Source organism: Haliaeetus leucocephalus, unplaced genomic scaffold (genome assembly GCF_000737465.1).
Source record: "Haliaeetus leucocephalus isolate CR32 unplaced genomic scaffold, Haliaeetus_leucocephalus-4.0 Scaffold196, whole genome shotgun sequence".
In the NCBI taxonomy this organism is placed as follows: Eukaryota; Metazoa; Chordata; class Aves; order Accipitriformes; family Accipitridae; genus Haliaeetus; species Haliaeetus leucocephalus.
The window spans coordinates 911471-930117 of NW_010972632.1; the positions used below are offsets into that span (position 1 = coordinate 911471).

An 18647-nucleotide genomic window follows, 5' to 3' on the forward strand; every position below is an offset into this window, starting at 1 on the left:
CGCCGCGCCAGAGCAGCCGGCAGGAGCCGCCGCCGCCGCAGGAGGCGCTCCCGCTCCGCCAGACGGTCCGCCTGGAAGTGGTGCTGAAGGACCCCACCGAGGAGGGCTGCGTGGAGTTCAGCTACCCGGAGCTGCTGTTGTGCGGGGACTCGCGGGTACGGGACCTCCTCTCCCCCCCCCCTTCTCCCTTTGCCCCTTCCCGTCCCCTCGCCGAGCCGGGCCCCGCCGCGCTTCCTCCTCCTCCTCTTCCTCCCTCCCGGCGGGCAGCTGCCCGCGTCCCTGGCCTCGCCGATAACGTTATCGGTCGCCCCGTGCTGCGCGGGGTGGTCCCGGCCCGGCGGGGCGGCGCCCCGGAGGGAAGTCCGCCGGCCTGGCCGTAGCTCCGGGCTCCTCCTGGTGCTGAGGCTGCGCCTGTGCCCGTGGGGGGGGAAGGGGAGGCTCCGCGCTTGTCGTCCCTGCGCCGGCCGAGGGCTCCCGGCGTTTGCTGCGAGCAGGGCCGGGGGAGCGCCAGTGGCTTGTGCCCAGCTTACCCTACCTCACTGTGCCCGCCTGGGGAGCGGTAGTGTTGCATCCCTCCCCCCTTCCCGGGAGCTTTTTCTGGCAGCTGAACGAAACTGTTACCGCGCCGGTCTGTTTTCCGGATAGTCTGTAGGCTGTGGGCAGGCAAATGAAGAGTTATTAGCCCGGCTCTGCTGCGAGCCTTGAGAAGCAGTGAAGTGAGCATTAGCAGACTTGGAGAGGAGTTTCTGCAGTCTTTGGGGGGGGGGCGGGCAGGGATGAATGAGAGTTAATGTTGTTGAAACTATAGCCTCACCTGTTAGAACTTCATTCGGGGGGGGAGGGAGGAGAAGGACTTTACCTTTTCTTATTCCTCCCAACCGGAAGATATCTGGTACTCGAACTATTTTTGGTTTGTAAGGAGGAAAGCATGTGCAGACAACTTTAAGAAGAGAGCATCATTAGCCAATCAACAGGACCCAGTGTTCAAGTAGGAAGGAGAGATGCATGTCTTTAAGCTGGTCACACTTAAGCCACTCAGCAAGTTGAAGATACCACTGAAGTTGCACTTGATTTAAATAGTCATTGCTCCTCGTAATTCCGGCACACAGACAATTTTAGAGAAAGTTTACATCTTTTTGGGAAGGGCAGGGAGGCAGGAAGTAACTACTACTGAGAAGGTTGTGAAAGTTCTGGTGAGAAAAGCAAACCTCAAATACCAGTCCTAATATTGCCATTGGATTTTTACATCCAGCACAAACTCGAGAGTGGTTAAAACTTATGTTTTATGAACCAAAGTGGTTCTAGGTGATGATGATGATGCTTGTAACTATACTTAGCAGCCTGCTCACTTTTTGTTCTGTAGTAGCAGGGATGTGTACACACTAGATTGTGTTAAAATGTGGAAGACGGAAAAATCGATGACTGTGATTTTAATCCCTCTGAGATGATCCGATGCAAGTTAAAAGGTTCCTTCTGTTCATCCGGTCCTACGGCTGTTGTGGGCAAACACTGCCAGTTAGGACTCCTCTGAACTGGTGTAGCATAAGCACGCTGCTCTGTGAAGTGCCATCTTTCTCAGCAGTTCCTGTGTGAAGGTGAAAATTGTGTTAGTGTTTAGAAGTGGTTCAGTATGTGGAGGTTGACTTTGCCCTTTGGCAGTTCCCAGTTCCATAACTGCCTTTTTTCTGTAGGATGGTAATATGTTAATTATGTAATCAGGGGAAAATGGCTTTTTTTAGTAGTTTTGATGCAAATTCCATGTCTTCTGTGGGGGAGCATTGATTGAGGGGATTTTTGGTACAATTAGGATCAGAGACTGCTTTTAAGGTAGAAATAGTGATAGAAATACTTTATAAGAAATTGTGTATGTTTTTCAGCTCTCTGTAAGAGTCCCAATTGAAACTAAAGGATCATAATGGCCTGTCTGTTGCTGGACTGTGTGGAACAATCGGCTGATTATGTAAAATGGTGTCATAAATTGCGATTCTTTTAAAGGAATTTTGGACTTTCATTCTTGTTTAAAAACTGATGTGTACTTGGCCTGTCAGTTTAACTTCTTGCTTGCTATATGGTAGAAGCTGGAAAAGCTATTCTGATGTGGGAGGGAGGACTTAATCTTGTATTAATCAGCATGAAAAGAGAGGGGGTGAAACATTTTATCCCACAATAAAATTAGTGCATGCTGGTTCCTTCATAGTTAAAGCAAATACAAGAGGGCAATTTGCTCTGCACAGTGCAGGAGTCTTAGGATGACAGAAGTCTTTTACCCTGGTATGTAACCTGTTCAAAGTCCTAAAACAGAAAAAAGATGTGAAAGGAAAACTCATCCTGCTTGTGGAGTAGAATAGCTACGGTGATTTATACCAGTTAACGCAGCAGAGAAAACTACCTTGTTAAAAAGAAGCTTGACCAAGAAATGTCTGCCCTTTATCACTTTTCTGCAGAATCTGAGATTTGTTCTTTCCAAGTAGGTAGTAGCTAGTCAGCAGTTAATGCTGTGGTTTCAAGTGGAGTTTTAGATTTCCAGATTTGTTTTTGTTTTAGTAATGATTCAGTTTAAAATGAACAGTTCATGTAAACTTAGCTATGCAAACTATTTTTGTAGGGTGAAGATTGATTGGGTTCTCTGAAAGCTATTGTTCACTCCTTATCCCTTATAAGAAGTTGCTCAACTTCCTTATAACTATTCCCATTAAAGTTCAACATTGCAAAATGAGGAGCTTGTCTTTCTAACTTGTAGTGTTGCTTGAAACTGGAGCAACCAAGAAAGGTTCTCCAGAGGCAGGCTGTTCTGGGAACTTCAAACATTGCTTTAATAGGTCTCTTAATGAAATGGTAGAGAATCCCAAAACTTGATAGGATGAGTGCAACTTCTGTTGTTTTTTTTTTTTTATTCGAAATTTGTGTTTCTAGCCTGAATCAGAAGCTAGTGGAAATGTTTATGTTGGAAACTCGTGCTGTCCTTGTTCTGCTTTTTTGCCTTGATAAAGAGAACATCCTTTGACAGGGTTGTTGATAGAGTTCATCTTTTGGTAGGAATTATTTATGTAAAGTTTTTGGATGTGAGTAATCAGTTAGTGTGGTTGAAGAGTTTATTTGCCTCTTAAAAACTGGCAGAAGTAAAAATGCACTCTCTTTTCTGTTGGTGTAATTGAAGCTTGGTGCGTAAAACTTAACTCAAAGTGGGTGAGCCAGAAGCCCAAGTTGGCTTCTGTCAGGCAGGCTGTAGAGGTGCTGAAGTAGTAATGTCTTAAAGTTACTGCAGAGTCTGAAAGCTGTCCGTCAGAGCCCTCAGAAACCATCAATACTAAAACTTGCTTGAATTTGAGACTCCAATAGTGCTCAAACTGGTAGTCAGCAACAGCTTCGAGAGTTTGGTGGAGAGAGGCAAGTTAAGTACTATATTTTGCATGAGCTCTGCCCTCAACCACATCTCATTTCACAGTTAAAAAAACGAGATTTGCCTCACAGAAGATGCAGAATAGATTTTTCTACCTAAAAGTAGAGAAGATGGTGTTGCATGAATTGAGCAGTATTTTATATTTAATTATGCCTGCAGGAAATATGTATGTATTTAACTTATGTTTCAGGATTAACTATAACCCCTGCTATTTTTTTTCTAAGTACGCAGTTTAGAAAATGTTAAATAATTATGTGGTGTTTGCAGTTTTGCTTAGCTTACCTTCCTTGTTACGTTGGTCTTGATACTACTGAGCTAGTTTGTTGTTGTTTGGTCACCATTTAGTCAATATATTGGCTTTTCATACTGTGGAGGAAGGATCTTGCTTTTCTGAACTTAGTGTTGCTTTTTGTTCTGTCTTAGTCTACCATAAATCTTCATTTATTCATTGATGAGTGGTCCATGTGCAGTGAAGTTAGTTGCCATCCATAAAGTTCTGTAAAATGGAACTCCATTCCACCATATTTTAGCATCGTAGTACCTTCCCCTCCTTCCAACAATTACTGTATTTTATGTGAACTCTAATTTAAAGAAGGCAGCCCTATTTTTCTGCCATACCTGATTTCCCCAAAAAAGTGCTATGTATACCCTTGATTACTGTTCATTGACTGTGTCAGTGAAAACATCTTTCTCAAAAAAAAAGTGGAGGTGGGGAGTACTTTCTGCTTATTTGTACAGCTGGTATAGTAAATCTGTTGTCCCTGTGGCTGCTGTAGTGACAATCTTGTAGAATTTATGCTATGATTACTGAAGAAAAAAATAATGGTACAAGAGTTAAAGGAGTTACATTAGTTATGGTGGTAACTTACAGAGCTTTTTAGTCTTCTGGCTGTTTCCCTGCTGATTAGTGTGCCAGGTACATCTTGTGTATTATGTCTAGAAGGATCATAGCACCAATGAGAGGCACCAGTGGAAGTAGAACTAAAAAGGAGTTCTATTTAGAGAGGGTTCTTTCTGTTTGAACCTCAAATGGCCGTAGTTCTCTCTTATGCTTACACTTTCAGTTGAGGTTGTAGTGGAATGCTTGGGAAAATATAAATCTGAGTCTTTCTCTTAACTTTTTTGTTTGTGTTCTCATTAGAAGAAAAGTAACTGAATGATAACTGAATGGGTCAAACTAATTTTTAGTAAGTAAAGTAAATGTTTGGACTCAGTATAAATTCTAAGTCATCAGAGCATTGTTCATTGACATTTAATAGGTTTTTATTAGATGCACTACGTGTGTTTCTTACGGAATGAATATTTAACTTCTGCATTTTTCAGAAAAAATTGGTTCACTCGGAAGACCCATTTAATGATGAACAACGTGAGCGACATGAAGTAGAAATGCTAGCCAAGAAGTTTGAGGCAAAATATGTAAGTTACTGTACCTGTATTAAAATATACAAATATTTAATAATGATAACTTATGATGCTGTAGAGATATTAACATCAGGGTTTTTTCCAGAATAGGGTTGCTAATGTAGTGTCAAATGACTTCTGTACATTTTGGAGCTGAATGTCTCATTATATTTCATTTAAGCAGCGTGAAGCTGCTACAAGCTTATTAGGCAAGTCTGCTAAATAGATTTGTCTATAGGATGTTATAGCTTGTGAAGCTATTCTTGGAAAAGCTTCCTATATAAATAAAACTGAGTAATAGATGCAGGTTGATATTCATGATAAATACTGTGCTGGAGGAAAGAATTTTTATGTAATACTGTTGTGCACTATTGAACAGCACTTCTTTTTGGGCTAAATACTGATGAATCTTCATGACTTTGACTAGTTTGGAATGCTTCCATAGGAAGTTATTGTTGAATAATATGTCATTGCTTGATGAGTTTATCTTGTAGCTGCCAGCTGCCTAAAGATACTCTGCTGACTCCTGAAAGTGTAGCATGAATGACTTGAACAACACTAGGTAACAGCATAAAGAGACTTTCACTAACAAATGAAGGTAGAAGTCAGAAGATGTTGACTAAAACCACACCCAAACAGGTCTTCAGAAATTCATATGGGTAGGGTTGGGTGATTAATTCTGAGCTAGCAATCAAAACTCATCATCGTGCTTAGGCATGTTCATATTCTGGATTACTAATACAGCACCTCAATAATAAAGAAGGGAAACGAGCAGTCATTTGTATCTTTTGCCATTAATATACATATTAAAATCTTTCTTGTCTGATTTATTTGGCTTTTTTTTTTTTTCTGGTAAAGGCAGACTTCTGTGAGTGCCCAGTCCATGCATTCTGTAGAAGTAATTACTATTTCAGGGCATGTTAGCTGTGATACTTAACAAAAGAAACCCTTAAACTGAAAAGAAAAATTTTCACCTTTTGGAGGGATTGACGGAACCCAGTATACCCAGTGAATTGAGAAGGCAGTTCCAGAATATTGTTTGCTTTTCATTTGAATGATAAATTATTTTTTGAACATGAGAGAAAAATGTTTCAACTGTACTTTTCTAGAAGACTCATTTCCATAATACAAGTTAAGGATTTTATAATGTCCTGAATGAAGTTGCTTAACTACAACAGATGAAAGTCGGTATGGAGCATGTAAAGCAATATATGTAGGAGGGAGTGGTAGTGGAAGCAGTCTAATTTTACATATACATTTATGCATACATCAAAGCTAAACATGTACATTTATGGACAAAACGTGTTATTAGACTTAGGAAAACTAGAGTTCAATGCTCAGTAGTCATAAAAAGGGGCAAATAGATACTTTTAACTATTAGAAAGCAGTAAGTACCAAAAACTATCATTTTGCAACAGTTTAAATTCATGGTGTGCTTGTATCTCGATTACTATTTGCACTTCTGATTTATTGCCTTTCTTTCATTCTCTGCCATAAGTTATGCCCCTCAGCCCTACAAAATTCCTGGAAGGGCTATGCCTTCTATATAAGGAACAGTTTACTAGGTTAGGGCCACTAAGCATGGAGGGTGGCGAGGGATTAATATTTCTTGTGTTAGATACTCCCTGTCCTTTCTCCCTTCCAATACAAGAACCGTCAGTCTCTACTTAGCATCCATGCTCAGGGGAATTGCATCTCTGTGTGCTGACCCGGTACAATTGCACATCTTCTGACAACATCCAGCCATCTTCTGATTCTTGTGGTGAGATGTTCGCTCCTTAGCTTAAACTAGAACAGGGGTCCCATGAAGTAGATACCCATTCTCTTCAACAGTGCTTCAGTGTAAAAGTAATCACTTGTTGTATGAGAAAGTAGTAGAGGGTTTTTTCAGTTTTTCAGGAAGTACTATATCCTCCTTAAACTAATTAGGTATTACTTATCTATATCCATTTAAAATAAAGTCAAGCAATCTTTTTAATCATAGCACGTGTGGTAGTACTTCTGAAAAATGTGATGTGTGAAGAACAGTCTTCCTTGAAGGCTTTTTACTTTGTTTCAGATAAATTCCTGTACTCATAATCAAATCCATACAGTATTGGATATATCTTGCAGATACTAAGAAAAAGCTTATGTATTAATATATTTTTGTAAAACAAGATGCATAAAGTTAGTGTACCATTTGTTTACTTGATTATTCAGAATTTTTTTGCAATTGCTGCACATTTTAAACACCAGCATAAAAATCCATTCTGAATGGTTCCCATTTTCATTCTTTTGATTGCTGTTATTCTCTAGACAAAATCAGACGCTCTGTGTTGTAAAAACATGATATTGAATCTTGGATGATATTGTGCATAATGCAAGAATTTTTGTTGGATCAAAACGAAGGTCCATCTAATGGATGGTAGCATAGTCCCCTGACACTAGTGGAATCTCATACTTGAAAGTACAACAGAGTAAGTGTGCATTGATATTACTTCACTGTGCCTGTCTAGCAATCTGTGGCTTAATTTCTCCCAAAGCCAAAGGCTGCGTGTTTAACTACCCTTTGTGCAGCTTTCTGCCATAAATTTGCCAAATCATTTTGAGTTCACTGAATTTTTGTGTTCCATGGCACTGAGTACCACGATGACTGTTGTATGAAAATACACTTTGTGTTTAAACCTGATGAGTTCACTTGGCGCTCCATAGCTTCTGTATTGTAAGAAACAGTGAAATATTTCCTGTTCTTCCGCATGCTGCATGTGATTCTGATGCTATCATGTAAATTCAGCCCTTTCATTCCCCAGCTGAAGTGTCTTAACATTCTGTTATTGTACGGAAGCAGTGGTTTTTTACCTTTAAACATCCTTTGTTGGCTTACTGTTCCCTTTTTTGTTCTAATTTCTTTTTTTAAATGAAAGGATATTAATGGTAGGATGCCCTGATTTATCAGTGATATAATGATGACTTCTGGTTTTGTTCTCTGTTCCTTTTTTCCATAAGTCCCAATTCTTTTCTTTTTCGACCATTCTTGATTGTTAAACAAACATCATAGAACTGTGTGTAACAACTCCAGTGCTTCCTGAGTAGCATAACGAATTGGGAGCACACTGTATTTTCTTCTTGTTTGGGTTGTACTTCCTTAGTGTGGATTACCTTGCTTTTATTGATACTGAATTCAACTGATGATTTATCATACGAAGTTCACAGCAACTGTGAGGTTTTTCAGTGATTCTTCAGTTGTCTTTTTTTTTTCTTTACTATCTTAAGTAATTTCTGTCATCTCACTGCTCCCCTGCCCCCACAACTGTTAGCCCTCTCTGTTGCTTCTGAGGATGAATTAGAATAATTTAGGTTGGAAAAGACCGTCAAGATCAAGTCCAACCTTCATCCATGCCCACTAAACCATGTTCTGGAGTGCCTTGTCTATGCACTTTTTCAATACCTCCAGGGATGGTGACTCAACCACTTCCCTGGGCAGCCTATTGCAATGTGTGACAACCCTCTCAGTAAAGAAATTTTTCCTAATATCCAACCTAAACCTCCCTTGCTGTAACTTGAGGCCATTTCCTCTCATCTTATCACCAGCCACCTGACAGAAGAGACCAGCACCCACCTCACTACAGCCCCCCTTCAGGTAGTTGTAGAGAGCAAAAAGGTCTCCCCTCAGCCTCCTTTTCTCCAGACTGAACAGATCCAGTTCCCTCAGCCACTCCTCATAAGACTTATGCTCACTTATACATATTCCTTGGTGATTTCACTGATTACTTTCTTTGCCAAAATGAAATATTTATTTCTACCCTTTCTTTCCTAGCCTTAAACCAGACATTAATTTGAATGGACCTTCTCTCTTATCCCATGATAGTTTCTTGTCTTCGAAGATCTTTGGACCTTTTTTTTAAAGCATTTGTGAAGTACTGCTTCCTTCTACGAAAATTCTTTCCTGCCTGGAATGTGTATTCTTGTGCTTGCTGATTCTGTTCTTTAAAACTTCTATTAACTTGCCCAATATAGAGATCAGGTTTACTGGTTTATAGACTCTGCTGTGCCCTTGGAAGATTCTTTAAAAACTGGCATTGTATTTGCCACCTGTTTTGCCACCTTTGCCTGTTGGGCAAAGGTTGTTTAAGCCTTAGTTTACATGCCACAGTTAATTTGTTGAACTAATATTTGAGTTTTCTGAATACTTGCATGAATACTATTTGCAGCCTCAGGAACTAGACATCTTAATTGGCTGAAGTATGACTGCTTATGTTCTGGGACAGAAAGGTGGGAGGAACTCTTTTGGGAAAGGTGAAAAGCTTCAGTGGTGAAACTTCCCTGAACTGCTGCATAGTAAACACTGATGCAGATAATCCCCTCAGTTCTTCTGCTGCGGTCTTGTATCCTTAACATCTTGATCATATGGACGGACTTTCAACACACTTTCTTAAACAAAACTGGGTAGAACCAGGCCTGAAGGAAATTCTCTAACTACATACAGTGGTTCAGATTTTTTCATATGTCTGAATACAGGTTACTATTTTAATCCTGCTTTTATTCATTTGGCTATTATGAGACTTCTTTTTTGTTATTAACTTTGCACTATGTTTTTATGAATAACAAGCAGTCAGAATGTATTGAGAATTTTTAAAATTTTTTTTTTAATGCCCATACACGGAAATCATAGAATCATAGAATAGCCATTGCTGCAAAAGGATTTTGGACTCTGAAACAAGGATGTTGATGGTTACTTGGGCTTAGCAAGAGATGTGGTACAGAGGTGGATTGCATTACACATTAGTGAGATCAGTAGAGATAAAGTATAGTTTATGTAGCATTCTTCAGACAGCCTGCTAGCACCTCAGTCAGAATCATGGGAAATACACAAGCTTTTGCACTGGAGTTTAAACAGAATTCTTAAGTGCCATGTTTATTCTCTAAGATTTTTTTTTCTTCTCTCATCCAATTGTTTGTTTGGGTTTTTTTCAAAGGGAAAAAAAAGTACTGCATGTTTTGGGAACATGCAGTTATTCAGACACTTACCAAATGAGTGGCTGTAGGGGATGATAGGACTGATAGGAAAAGTTAGGAATACTTAGCTTGGAAATCTGAGGCCTGGAATATAGCTTGGAAACATGAATTAAAAACAGAACTCACTTTTGAGGTTTTTCTCCTAGAACTATTGAATTTATTTATTTGATTATGCTTGTGAGAGTTCTGTTTGTTTGCAAGAGTGCATGCTTTACTTAGTTGCAAACTTGAATTCTTGCAAAATATTGTTAAAATGGAGGTGTTCGGATGCTTAAGCTTCTCATAAAGAGCAAGGATGAAACCTTTGAACAGTGCCTGCATACTCATAGTAACGAGTGGGTTGTGATATTTGGATGTCACAATTGAAAAGACTCATTCTAAACATGCTTAGAACAGTAGAGTAGCAAAGCAAAGAAGCTTCAGGAGCAAGTCTTCTCAAATTCATCGAAGAACACTGGTTATAATTTTAGTGAAGGTGGTGCCTTTTGGAGAATTTTATCTTTTAAGACTTTTATATTGACAATTTTGACAACATATGGGAGTTTGAAAACTAGGCCTTATCCTAAGCAGATTCCCACTTGTACAACTAAGTTTAGATTCCCTGGATGTTTGAGCAGGGTGTCAGTTTTTACTTGACTTGATTTAAAAATAAAACTTTGACATGAGAAAAGTACTTGCGGGTTAAAATAAAGTTTACTGTCTCCTGGAGGTAAGTGAGCCCACAGTCCGTGATGCAGCTTCTGGCATTAAGTTACTCAAGTAACCATTTCGTGCCCGGTCCTATCAACTGAGGTGACAGCTCTTGCATTTCAAAGGATTTTATCTTAATATGTTTTCCTTCAGTTATGTCATATGAATACTGTAACTTCTTGAAAAATTGTAGACAGCATATCTGCAAGTACCAGATCAATATTTTGCTCTTTTGATTTAGACTTCTCTTTTCTGTAGAGAAGCAGTCCTTCTTCCATGGGGAAACACTTTACTGAATGCTAGACTATCGGTATTTTCCTTTGTAACGACTCTGTAACATACTGGAAAACTTAACACTTTCTAAATTATCCCAGTCCTTCTATCACTAACAGTCCTATCACTGTGTTTTAAAAGCATAGGACAGTGAAACATCTCTAAATAGGAAACGTTAGGAAGATCTTGGTCATGCAGAAAGCAGCTGGCTAGTGAATACTTTTCAGGGATGATTCTGGTAAGGCTATGGTAAAGCATGTTTGCCAGAGCTCATTCCTGTGAAAGTTTTTATTAGTCACCTAGACCATCTTCAAGGAAGCATCCAAGAAAGCAAAACTGCTAATTCCCTGACTGTTCATCCTTCCAATGCCTTATGTTTTACAGATTTTAATATCTTGCTTCCCTGTTTCCCAAATGATGTAACACTTGCTTTGTTTTCAGGGTGGAAAGCCCCACAAACATCGGAAGGATCGCCTGCAGGATCTAATTGATATAGGTTATGGTTATGATGAAACAGACCCTTTCATTGATAATTCTGAAGCGGTAAGTAAGCCTCATCAAAGCAGCAAGGAGAAATAAGACAATGTTTTATTTTTTTGATAAAGAAGAAAGGTAAGGGAAAACACTTTGTGCCCATGTATAACTGGTAGGGATCCAAAGGGCATACTACTTTGGGAATCCAACGAATGACTGTATTTGTAGTCTTATTCAGGTATCATTATGCATGGCAAGAATTAAGAAAGCTATTGTTATATCCCATAATTTTCCAGCTTTAGAAACTAAATTATTTTTTTGTGCCCTTCATTTACTGTGGACTGAAATTACACTGGCTTTGTTTAGTTTCTTGTACTAGCTGTCTGGATTGTTAGAAGATTACTGGTGTTAGATTTCTTGCATTAGATCACGAAGCTATTCTGCTCTTAACAACCACTAAGAATAGGATGGTTATTCTAAATATTCACCAAATAGGTCTGAAAAATTTGAGATAAAACAGCTTGGTTAAACAGCAGGATATTACATCTTACTTGGTCTGAATGTATTTCAGAAATGAAAGCACATCTCAAGGTAAAAGAAAAAGGCATTAGTTAGGTGCAGGTAGTATCAGGGATATCAAGAGGCTTATAAGCGGGCATTTGAAGACATCTTAGAGGTGATACATGAAATTAGGAAAATGAGGAAGAAGCTTGGAAGAGAGAGTGGATAATACAAAAACTTGGAGACCTCCTGTAATTCTCCTTTATTAGATGTCAGGAAGAAGTAGGTGTGCTGTTTGTAGTCAAGTAAAAATGAACAAAAAAAACCCCAACAAAAAACACCTGACACTTTAGCCAGCCTTCAGTTTCCTCCTGCTGAGTAACACTAGACAAAGCAGCAATGATCTGCTCCTCTGAAGAGGAGGGAGCTAAAAGTTTGAGTGGGAGAGGAAAGATGATGAAAAGGAGTTGTGAGAAAAGAGTAAGAAAACCACAGAAGTGATGTGGTAGTAGATCTGGGAAATTATAAAACTTTGTAAAGAGCTTCTGTGAACACTGAGCTGTGAGGTTCTAGCATATAGATGTTGCAATGAATATTGCTCTTAAGAACTGTGTGAGGTGCACAGAAGGCATGCTGCAGAACTGATACCTTGAGCAAAAGAAGTTCAGCTCTTAACCACAGTGGATGGCAGGCTGAGCTTATCTGTGTGTTGTTAGTTTTTGAACTAGGTCTGAAGGCATGTGAACAAGTTGGGTGAAAAGTGAGTTTGCTGTTGATGCTTATTGTGGCTTGTATTAATTTGTCCTTTCTTAGCCTAGATTAAAATTTTTGTTGAACTTGCCAATATTAAGCTGTCCTGTCATTATCCCTCAACTTCTGGTTGTGCTGCTGGAACAATACTGGGGCCTGTGCCTTGGTATGTCCTTTCCAAAGGTCAGATTCTGATCTTCAGCTTAGTAAGAACAGATGTGCTTCGCTCCTGCTGAGAAACCAGTTGAGCCTATAGGCTTATCTGGTTTCTCACTGTTGCTTAAGTTAATCATCCTCAGTTTTGAAACTTTATGATACAGGACCCAAGTTGTATCTTGGTTCTTCTGGATTTATTGTGACCTATCACAGATCTGATATGTGATTCGGATAACTTTCAGTACTCGTAGTACAGGTCTCTATCAAAGATGTATGTGAGTCTATCAGGGTTGAACGCTCACTGGTGTAGGAGTACTTCTCACACTGTGCCTCCTTCCAGTGCTGTTCTTATTACCAGCAGCAGATCCCTTAGATTTGCAGGAGCATTTGCTTCTGATACCCCTTGCCAGACTCCTTGTAAGAACATACAAAAGGCAGTTGTTAGAGGACCAGATGGTTGCATCATGTGGTAGCTGTGGAAGCTATTGGGGAGAATGGTGTATTCTCTAAAGATTGCTCTTCTGAACAAATCGTTATGCCTTGTGTCTGCATTACAAATACAGACTAGCGAGAGGCCATCTCTGTTTTGCTTTTAACCCCATTTCTATGCAGAAAAGAAGAAAAAAAAAATGCACTGTGTGCCAGCTGCAGTCTAAGTTGCTGTTGCAGAGCTTAAGGGTCCTGTAATGTAGGAGTTAAGTTCAACAAAACCTCTCATTCCATCTCACATGCAAATAGGGAGTGGAGAGAGAAAATCTACATGTCTGGCTTGCTCATCTTCTGTGTGGCCAGCTATTAAATCACCATGTACCCTGAGAAATGTCAGAGCCAGGCCCAGCCTGGACTGACTTCCTTTTGGAAGATATCCTTTCTTACACATAAAAAGCTATAATATACTGGGCACAAACACTTGAAAAATGAATGCTTCTTGAATTGTTCCAGAATTGACATCCTGTTGTCTCCCTCTGTATCCCAGAAGAAAAAAAAATAACGAAAGCTTTCTTAGAATTTTAGTCCTTTTTCTTGTCACAGGTGTGGAAGAAATATTGAGCTCTTTGGCGCTGAAACAGATTTATTCCATAGCTTTAGAGAGATTTTCCTTCTAAAAACAGATTTTGAGGTAATGCCATCAAATATTAATCAAGAAATCAAACCAATAAAACTCTAAGCCTGTTTTTAGCAGGCATTGTAATCGAGTTAAGAAATTCTGCTTCCTTTGGATCCATTTCCAGTTAAGCAATTTTGTACATGTAACATAGATGCATATATAACAAATAGCGTATGTAACAGAGCATTTGTGTCCTCCAGGGGTCCAGGAAGGCAATTGTTCTGCTTGTTTTCTTGAGGGCCCAGATCAGGGTCAAGTGCAGGGAGTGTGCTAATGGCATGATTCTCAGGTAGTGGATTTTAATGGGGCTGGAGTACAGACAGGAACAGGACATGCTTTTCTGGAGGAAGGTTCTTGGAAAGTGCTGATAGAAGGGAGCTTCTCCTAAGCAAAGAGATTTTTCCTGTCAGACTCCTCAGAGGGCACTGGTACCTGCCCTGATGAAGTAGGGTAAAATATGGGCTGTTTAGTAGGCTAGATTGCCATTGTTTGCCTTCTGTGAAAATGAAAACCATGCATGAGATTATTACAGATTTGCTTTCATTGTTTACTCTGGAAAGGATCAGTACTTTCCTACAGTGTAGTAAAGACTTTATCAGCATGGCTGCATTAAGATCATCAAAGTCCTTGTGACTACCGAACACAGAAAAGTAAGGGCTCCTGAAGAGCAATTCAGTGGACTCGGGCATGAAGCCAACTAAAGGAAAATAGTGGAGAAAGGTTCTTGGGTACGTATTACCCAAAGAGCCACAGTCAATTCCTACCTCCCATCTTCCTCCAGACTTGTCTCCGAATAAGTTACAGGTTGCTGTTTGCTTTGGCTATATCTGGTACCTATGCTGTTCAGTTTTTTTACTATCCTCCTTGGAAAAGTTTTAGCTGGTCCTGTTTGGAAGAAGTGGCTTTTCCTTTCTGAATGCAATTGCAGGCAAGTGGGAAATCCATGCTTCAGTCTATACAGCAGATATTTCTGGGTTGAGCATTTTGACTGTAGTCAGTGGGTTGTGAACTCTTCATTCCAGAAAAAAAAAAGTAAATCAAGACCATCTTACTATTGTTTCTAACCACTATGTAGCGGTTAGTCTGATGGCAAGTCCTAATCTTTGCTTATCTTAACGGACCTCTATGGTAGTAATACACAAAATGTTCACAACCTGCAAAGAAAACTGTCCCTCCTCAGTGTTTCTACTGCTTTGATGTTGACAATAGGTTTTGCTATAGTGTAAACTGCCCAGAACTACATTCTTTGTGGAATGGTATTCCTGTAGATTTCTGCTTCCCCTCTATTTTTCCTGCATGCACACATATGCATACGTGTGCATATCAGCCTGGTTTGGCTGGACTACTTGCTCTTGTAATGACCCCTGAATATTTGGTTGGTTGAATACCTTCCTGACAATGTAAGCTTTATATAGATAGAGATTCCGGGGGAATACAGTGCTTTCTGCTATGTAATATAGAACAGGGATCTGAAGTAATACATGGTGCTTAGTGAAAAAGTATGCAATTTTCTCATACTTAGAGGTAGTAAGACTTGCACATCTAAAACAAAGACCAGCTAGCACCTTCCCCATGTTGGGTCGATGAATGCAGAGGAAGAACAATTCCACCTAGAAATCTGTAAGCAGTGCAAGCTGTCTTTCAAAGCAGCGATACCAGGTAGTCACACTGACAGAAACTGAAGCAAAACATGAATGCCAAGAGCAATGGGAAGCATGCAGTTCAGTACTTCAGACACCTGGAGCCCCATGTCAGTATTTAACCCAGTCTGCTATATTCATGGTTCCACAGCAGCCTTCCAAACACTGGTGTAAGAGTCCTGTGCTGCTGGGTAGAGAAAACTAGCCTACCAATGGTTTCTCATACGGGGAAAGTTTCTCCAAAACAGATAATTCAAGTTAAACGAAAACCTTTTTTTTCTTTAGCTACATCTTGCCTCAAGAGCTCAGATCCTCTTAAAACACAGCCTTTCAAGGATTGTATGTTGATTTTAGTAATTCCAAGCACGTTGGTAAAAGAGTAGGCCTTTCTATGTGGGTTCCCTAGGATACTTTCCATAATTTAAGGGCTTAATATTTGCAAAAATGCTGTGTTATGATATAGAGTTTTCACACATTCTCAGGATAAATTTGGTTTACTTCATCTTGTAATTTCCAGGTTTATTAAAGGTGTGATAGATTTAATATTGTCTTCTCACACCCTGCCTTCCCCTCAAGAGTTCGTGCTGTTGTGATCTAAAACTTGAAGCTGATGGATTGCCAGTAAGAGCAGCTTGCTCAAGACTCTTGAATATCTGAGATGCTCTTTCCCACTGAGAATGGTATCTGCTTGGGGAATGGCAGAGCTTGGTGGGCTGATGGTAATGTTTAACTTTTTTGTGGGGTTCTGGGCCAGATATTGTTTTAGGCCAACTTGTTCTCATCCTTCCTACTCAAAAGAACTTGTTTTATGCATAGCTATGGAGGGTGGCAGTGTTGTTGCTTGAGAAAGATAAACATCTTTAAAAAAAACAACAAACCAAACACAAAAAAACCCTATCAACCTGCCAATATTAGATGCATATACAGAAAAATGCTACGTAGGATCTGTTATTAAACATACTTTCACAATGGATTGAGAGATAATTTTATCATTGCATTTTTCATGTGGAAAAAGCTGCCTTTGTAGACCTCTATCACAAACCTCATCCACACTGAATACATGAGGGTGCATTAAAGTGCTCCCTCTTTTTTTTTTTTTTTAAGAGATTCATTTACTAGCTGCTTCATTGGCTATGGATTTGTGTGTTTATATTACTGGTCCACCTTCCTTGTTCATTGTCACTTTGCCCAGTCTTGGAAGTTCCGTGGTTGAGGAATAGTGCTCACTTAGCTGAGTGTACCAGGTCACCTTTAATAAAAGATGTCTTGCATGCATGCTTCCTGGGTGTCTTCAGGGTAGATCTGCCAGTTGGCACCTGACGTGTCATATGCATTTGAGTGAATACAAGGGCAAATTTTGATTAGGAGATTCTTTGCTTTGTATTCCTCCTCACCCCAAGATAAATAAAGGTGTAAAGTGGTGGAGTACCAAACAAATAAAGCAGATACTGTTCTGCTTAATGCCGAACAGACATGTTTAAACTATGTACCCAGCAGTCCTCTAATACAAGAACTGTTATGGCTAGAGGGACAAAGGTAGTTGAATTTGCAGAACAAGTCTGATGTTTGCAACAGTAATGTTCTCTTGCTCCTTCTGTAAGATATCATATCCTTTTCTAGGACGGAATAAGTAATTTCTTATTTTTATTTTTTTTTTAATTCTGTGTTCTGGCCTAGGTTTCAACCAGCTAGTTTAGGGCTGCTCGTGTATTTAATCACCTCAGTGAGACAACTGGGAAACTGAAAATTCAGCATCTGCATAGGTACTTGAAAAAAAGTGAGACTTCTATCTGGCCTTTGTAGTACTATTGTTTAAATTTGTGTACATCAAGAATGTACGAGTAAGAAATAAAATAATTAAGTACTAATAATGATAATAGGTGTAGCAACTTCTTTTTGCTAAATTTAATTTTTTGAAGAGCACAAAATCACTTTTCAGAGTAATCTGAGCTGCTAGAGGGGTAGGTCCTGCCCTAGGATCAACAATTCTTCATGAGTAGATGAATTCATGTAAGCAGCACAAGGAACTTAAGTGTTTTCAAAAAAATACACAAACAATATGATTGTTAATGTAATATAAAGGGGGGTTTATAACATGCCAAAATAACAGATCTTTGACAAGACCATTTGTCTTAAGTGCCATCTATGGTAAGTCTGCTCTTGGAAAAGGAAAGCCTAACTTTTTTCTACAGAATCTTCTAGTAATTCTGTAACATGAAACCTGGAGAGGTTAAGTAATACATTGCATATTTGTTTGTAATAAAAACACTGAACTATATTTTCATTGTGGGTCAGAGCTCAATCTCTGAAACAATAGATTGAACAAATAAAGGTGGTCATATGAGTGGCCATACATCTTATAACTTGGGCTAAAATATTTTCAAGGCAGTAAGAATGTCATCTCATTGCACTGAAGGTCACTTAAGCTAATAGCTTGACTCTGGTGACTGGTGGAAGGGTTTAAAAGGTGGTAGTTGTGGTGAGAACAAAACAGGGCAATATACAGATACTGGTACTTCTCTCAAGGTGCTCTGGTAGGCTGATGGATTGTAATATCCTGACTACTACACTAGGATTCTCCTAGGAGACTATCCTATCCTAGTGTAGACTACCGTGAGCCAGGTATTATATCATTATTTAATAGTCTGTTATGCTTTTTTCTCTTGTGCTTCGCCAGCTGTCCTTTGCCCCAGGATTAAAAAAAAAAACCAACCCACCAAAACAACTTTTCTATGCATTTTGGAAGAGGAACCTTCTTTACCATGGGAGAGCTCTTTCTGCTTGCTCTTTGATGTAGTCTTGGATTAGAAAAGCAATGTATTGTTACCCCTTAACGTTGTTCAGGATTTCATTGTATATTCTGTTACGCTATTTTTTGGAAAGATAGTTCTGGTTTTTTTGTTTGAAGACTTATCCTTAAAGGATAGCAAAGCTAAAGAGTGCATTTCAGTTCTTTGTGTCTTTAAGAAGCATAGAGATTAACTATGTTTGAAGTATCTTGAAGTATGTAGTGAACTGTATGGATATTCAGTCCATTTGGCTGAAGCAACCATATTAGACATAACTTCAGTAGCTGACTTGATTCAGTGGGCTAATGATGATCAAAAGTAAACAGCTCCCTTCCCCAAGCTGGTTAGAGCCATCTCAAAAATAAACTGCACAAGGAACAAAAATGATCCCTTCTTATATTTTATTTAAATAACAGCAGTTTCACAACAAATAACGTACAGGCTACATTTCTTAAAACACTTGGATATGT

The 18647-nt window shown here is 39.3% G+C and overlaps 1 protein-coding gene across 1 annotated transcript in view; it reads left to right on the forward strand.

Annotated features, from left to right (window-relative positions):
• Positions 1 to 5: 5 nt before the first annotated feature.
• UBN2 (ubinuclein 2) overlaps positions 6 to 18647 on the forward strand; it is a gene marked incomplete at its 5' end in the record, with an annotated part of 48488 nt that continues 29846 nt past the window's right edge. The window contains 3 exons of the mRNA XM_010565861.1: positions 6 to 155; positions 4724 to 4816; positions 11201 to 11302. Of these exons, the coding sequence (XP_010564163.1) occupies positions 6 to 155; positions 4724 to 4816; positions 11201 to 11302 (345 nt within the window). The remainder of the gene's footprint in view (positions 156 to 4723; positions 4817 to 11200; positions 11303 to 18647) is intronic.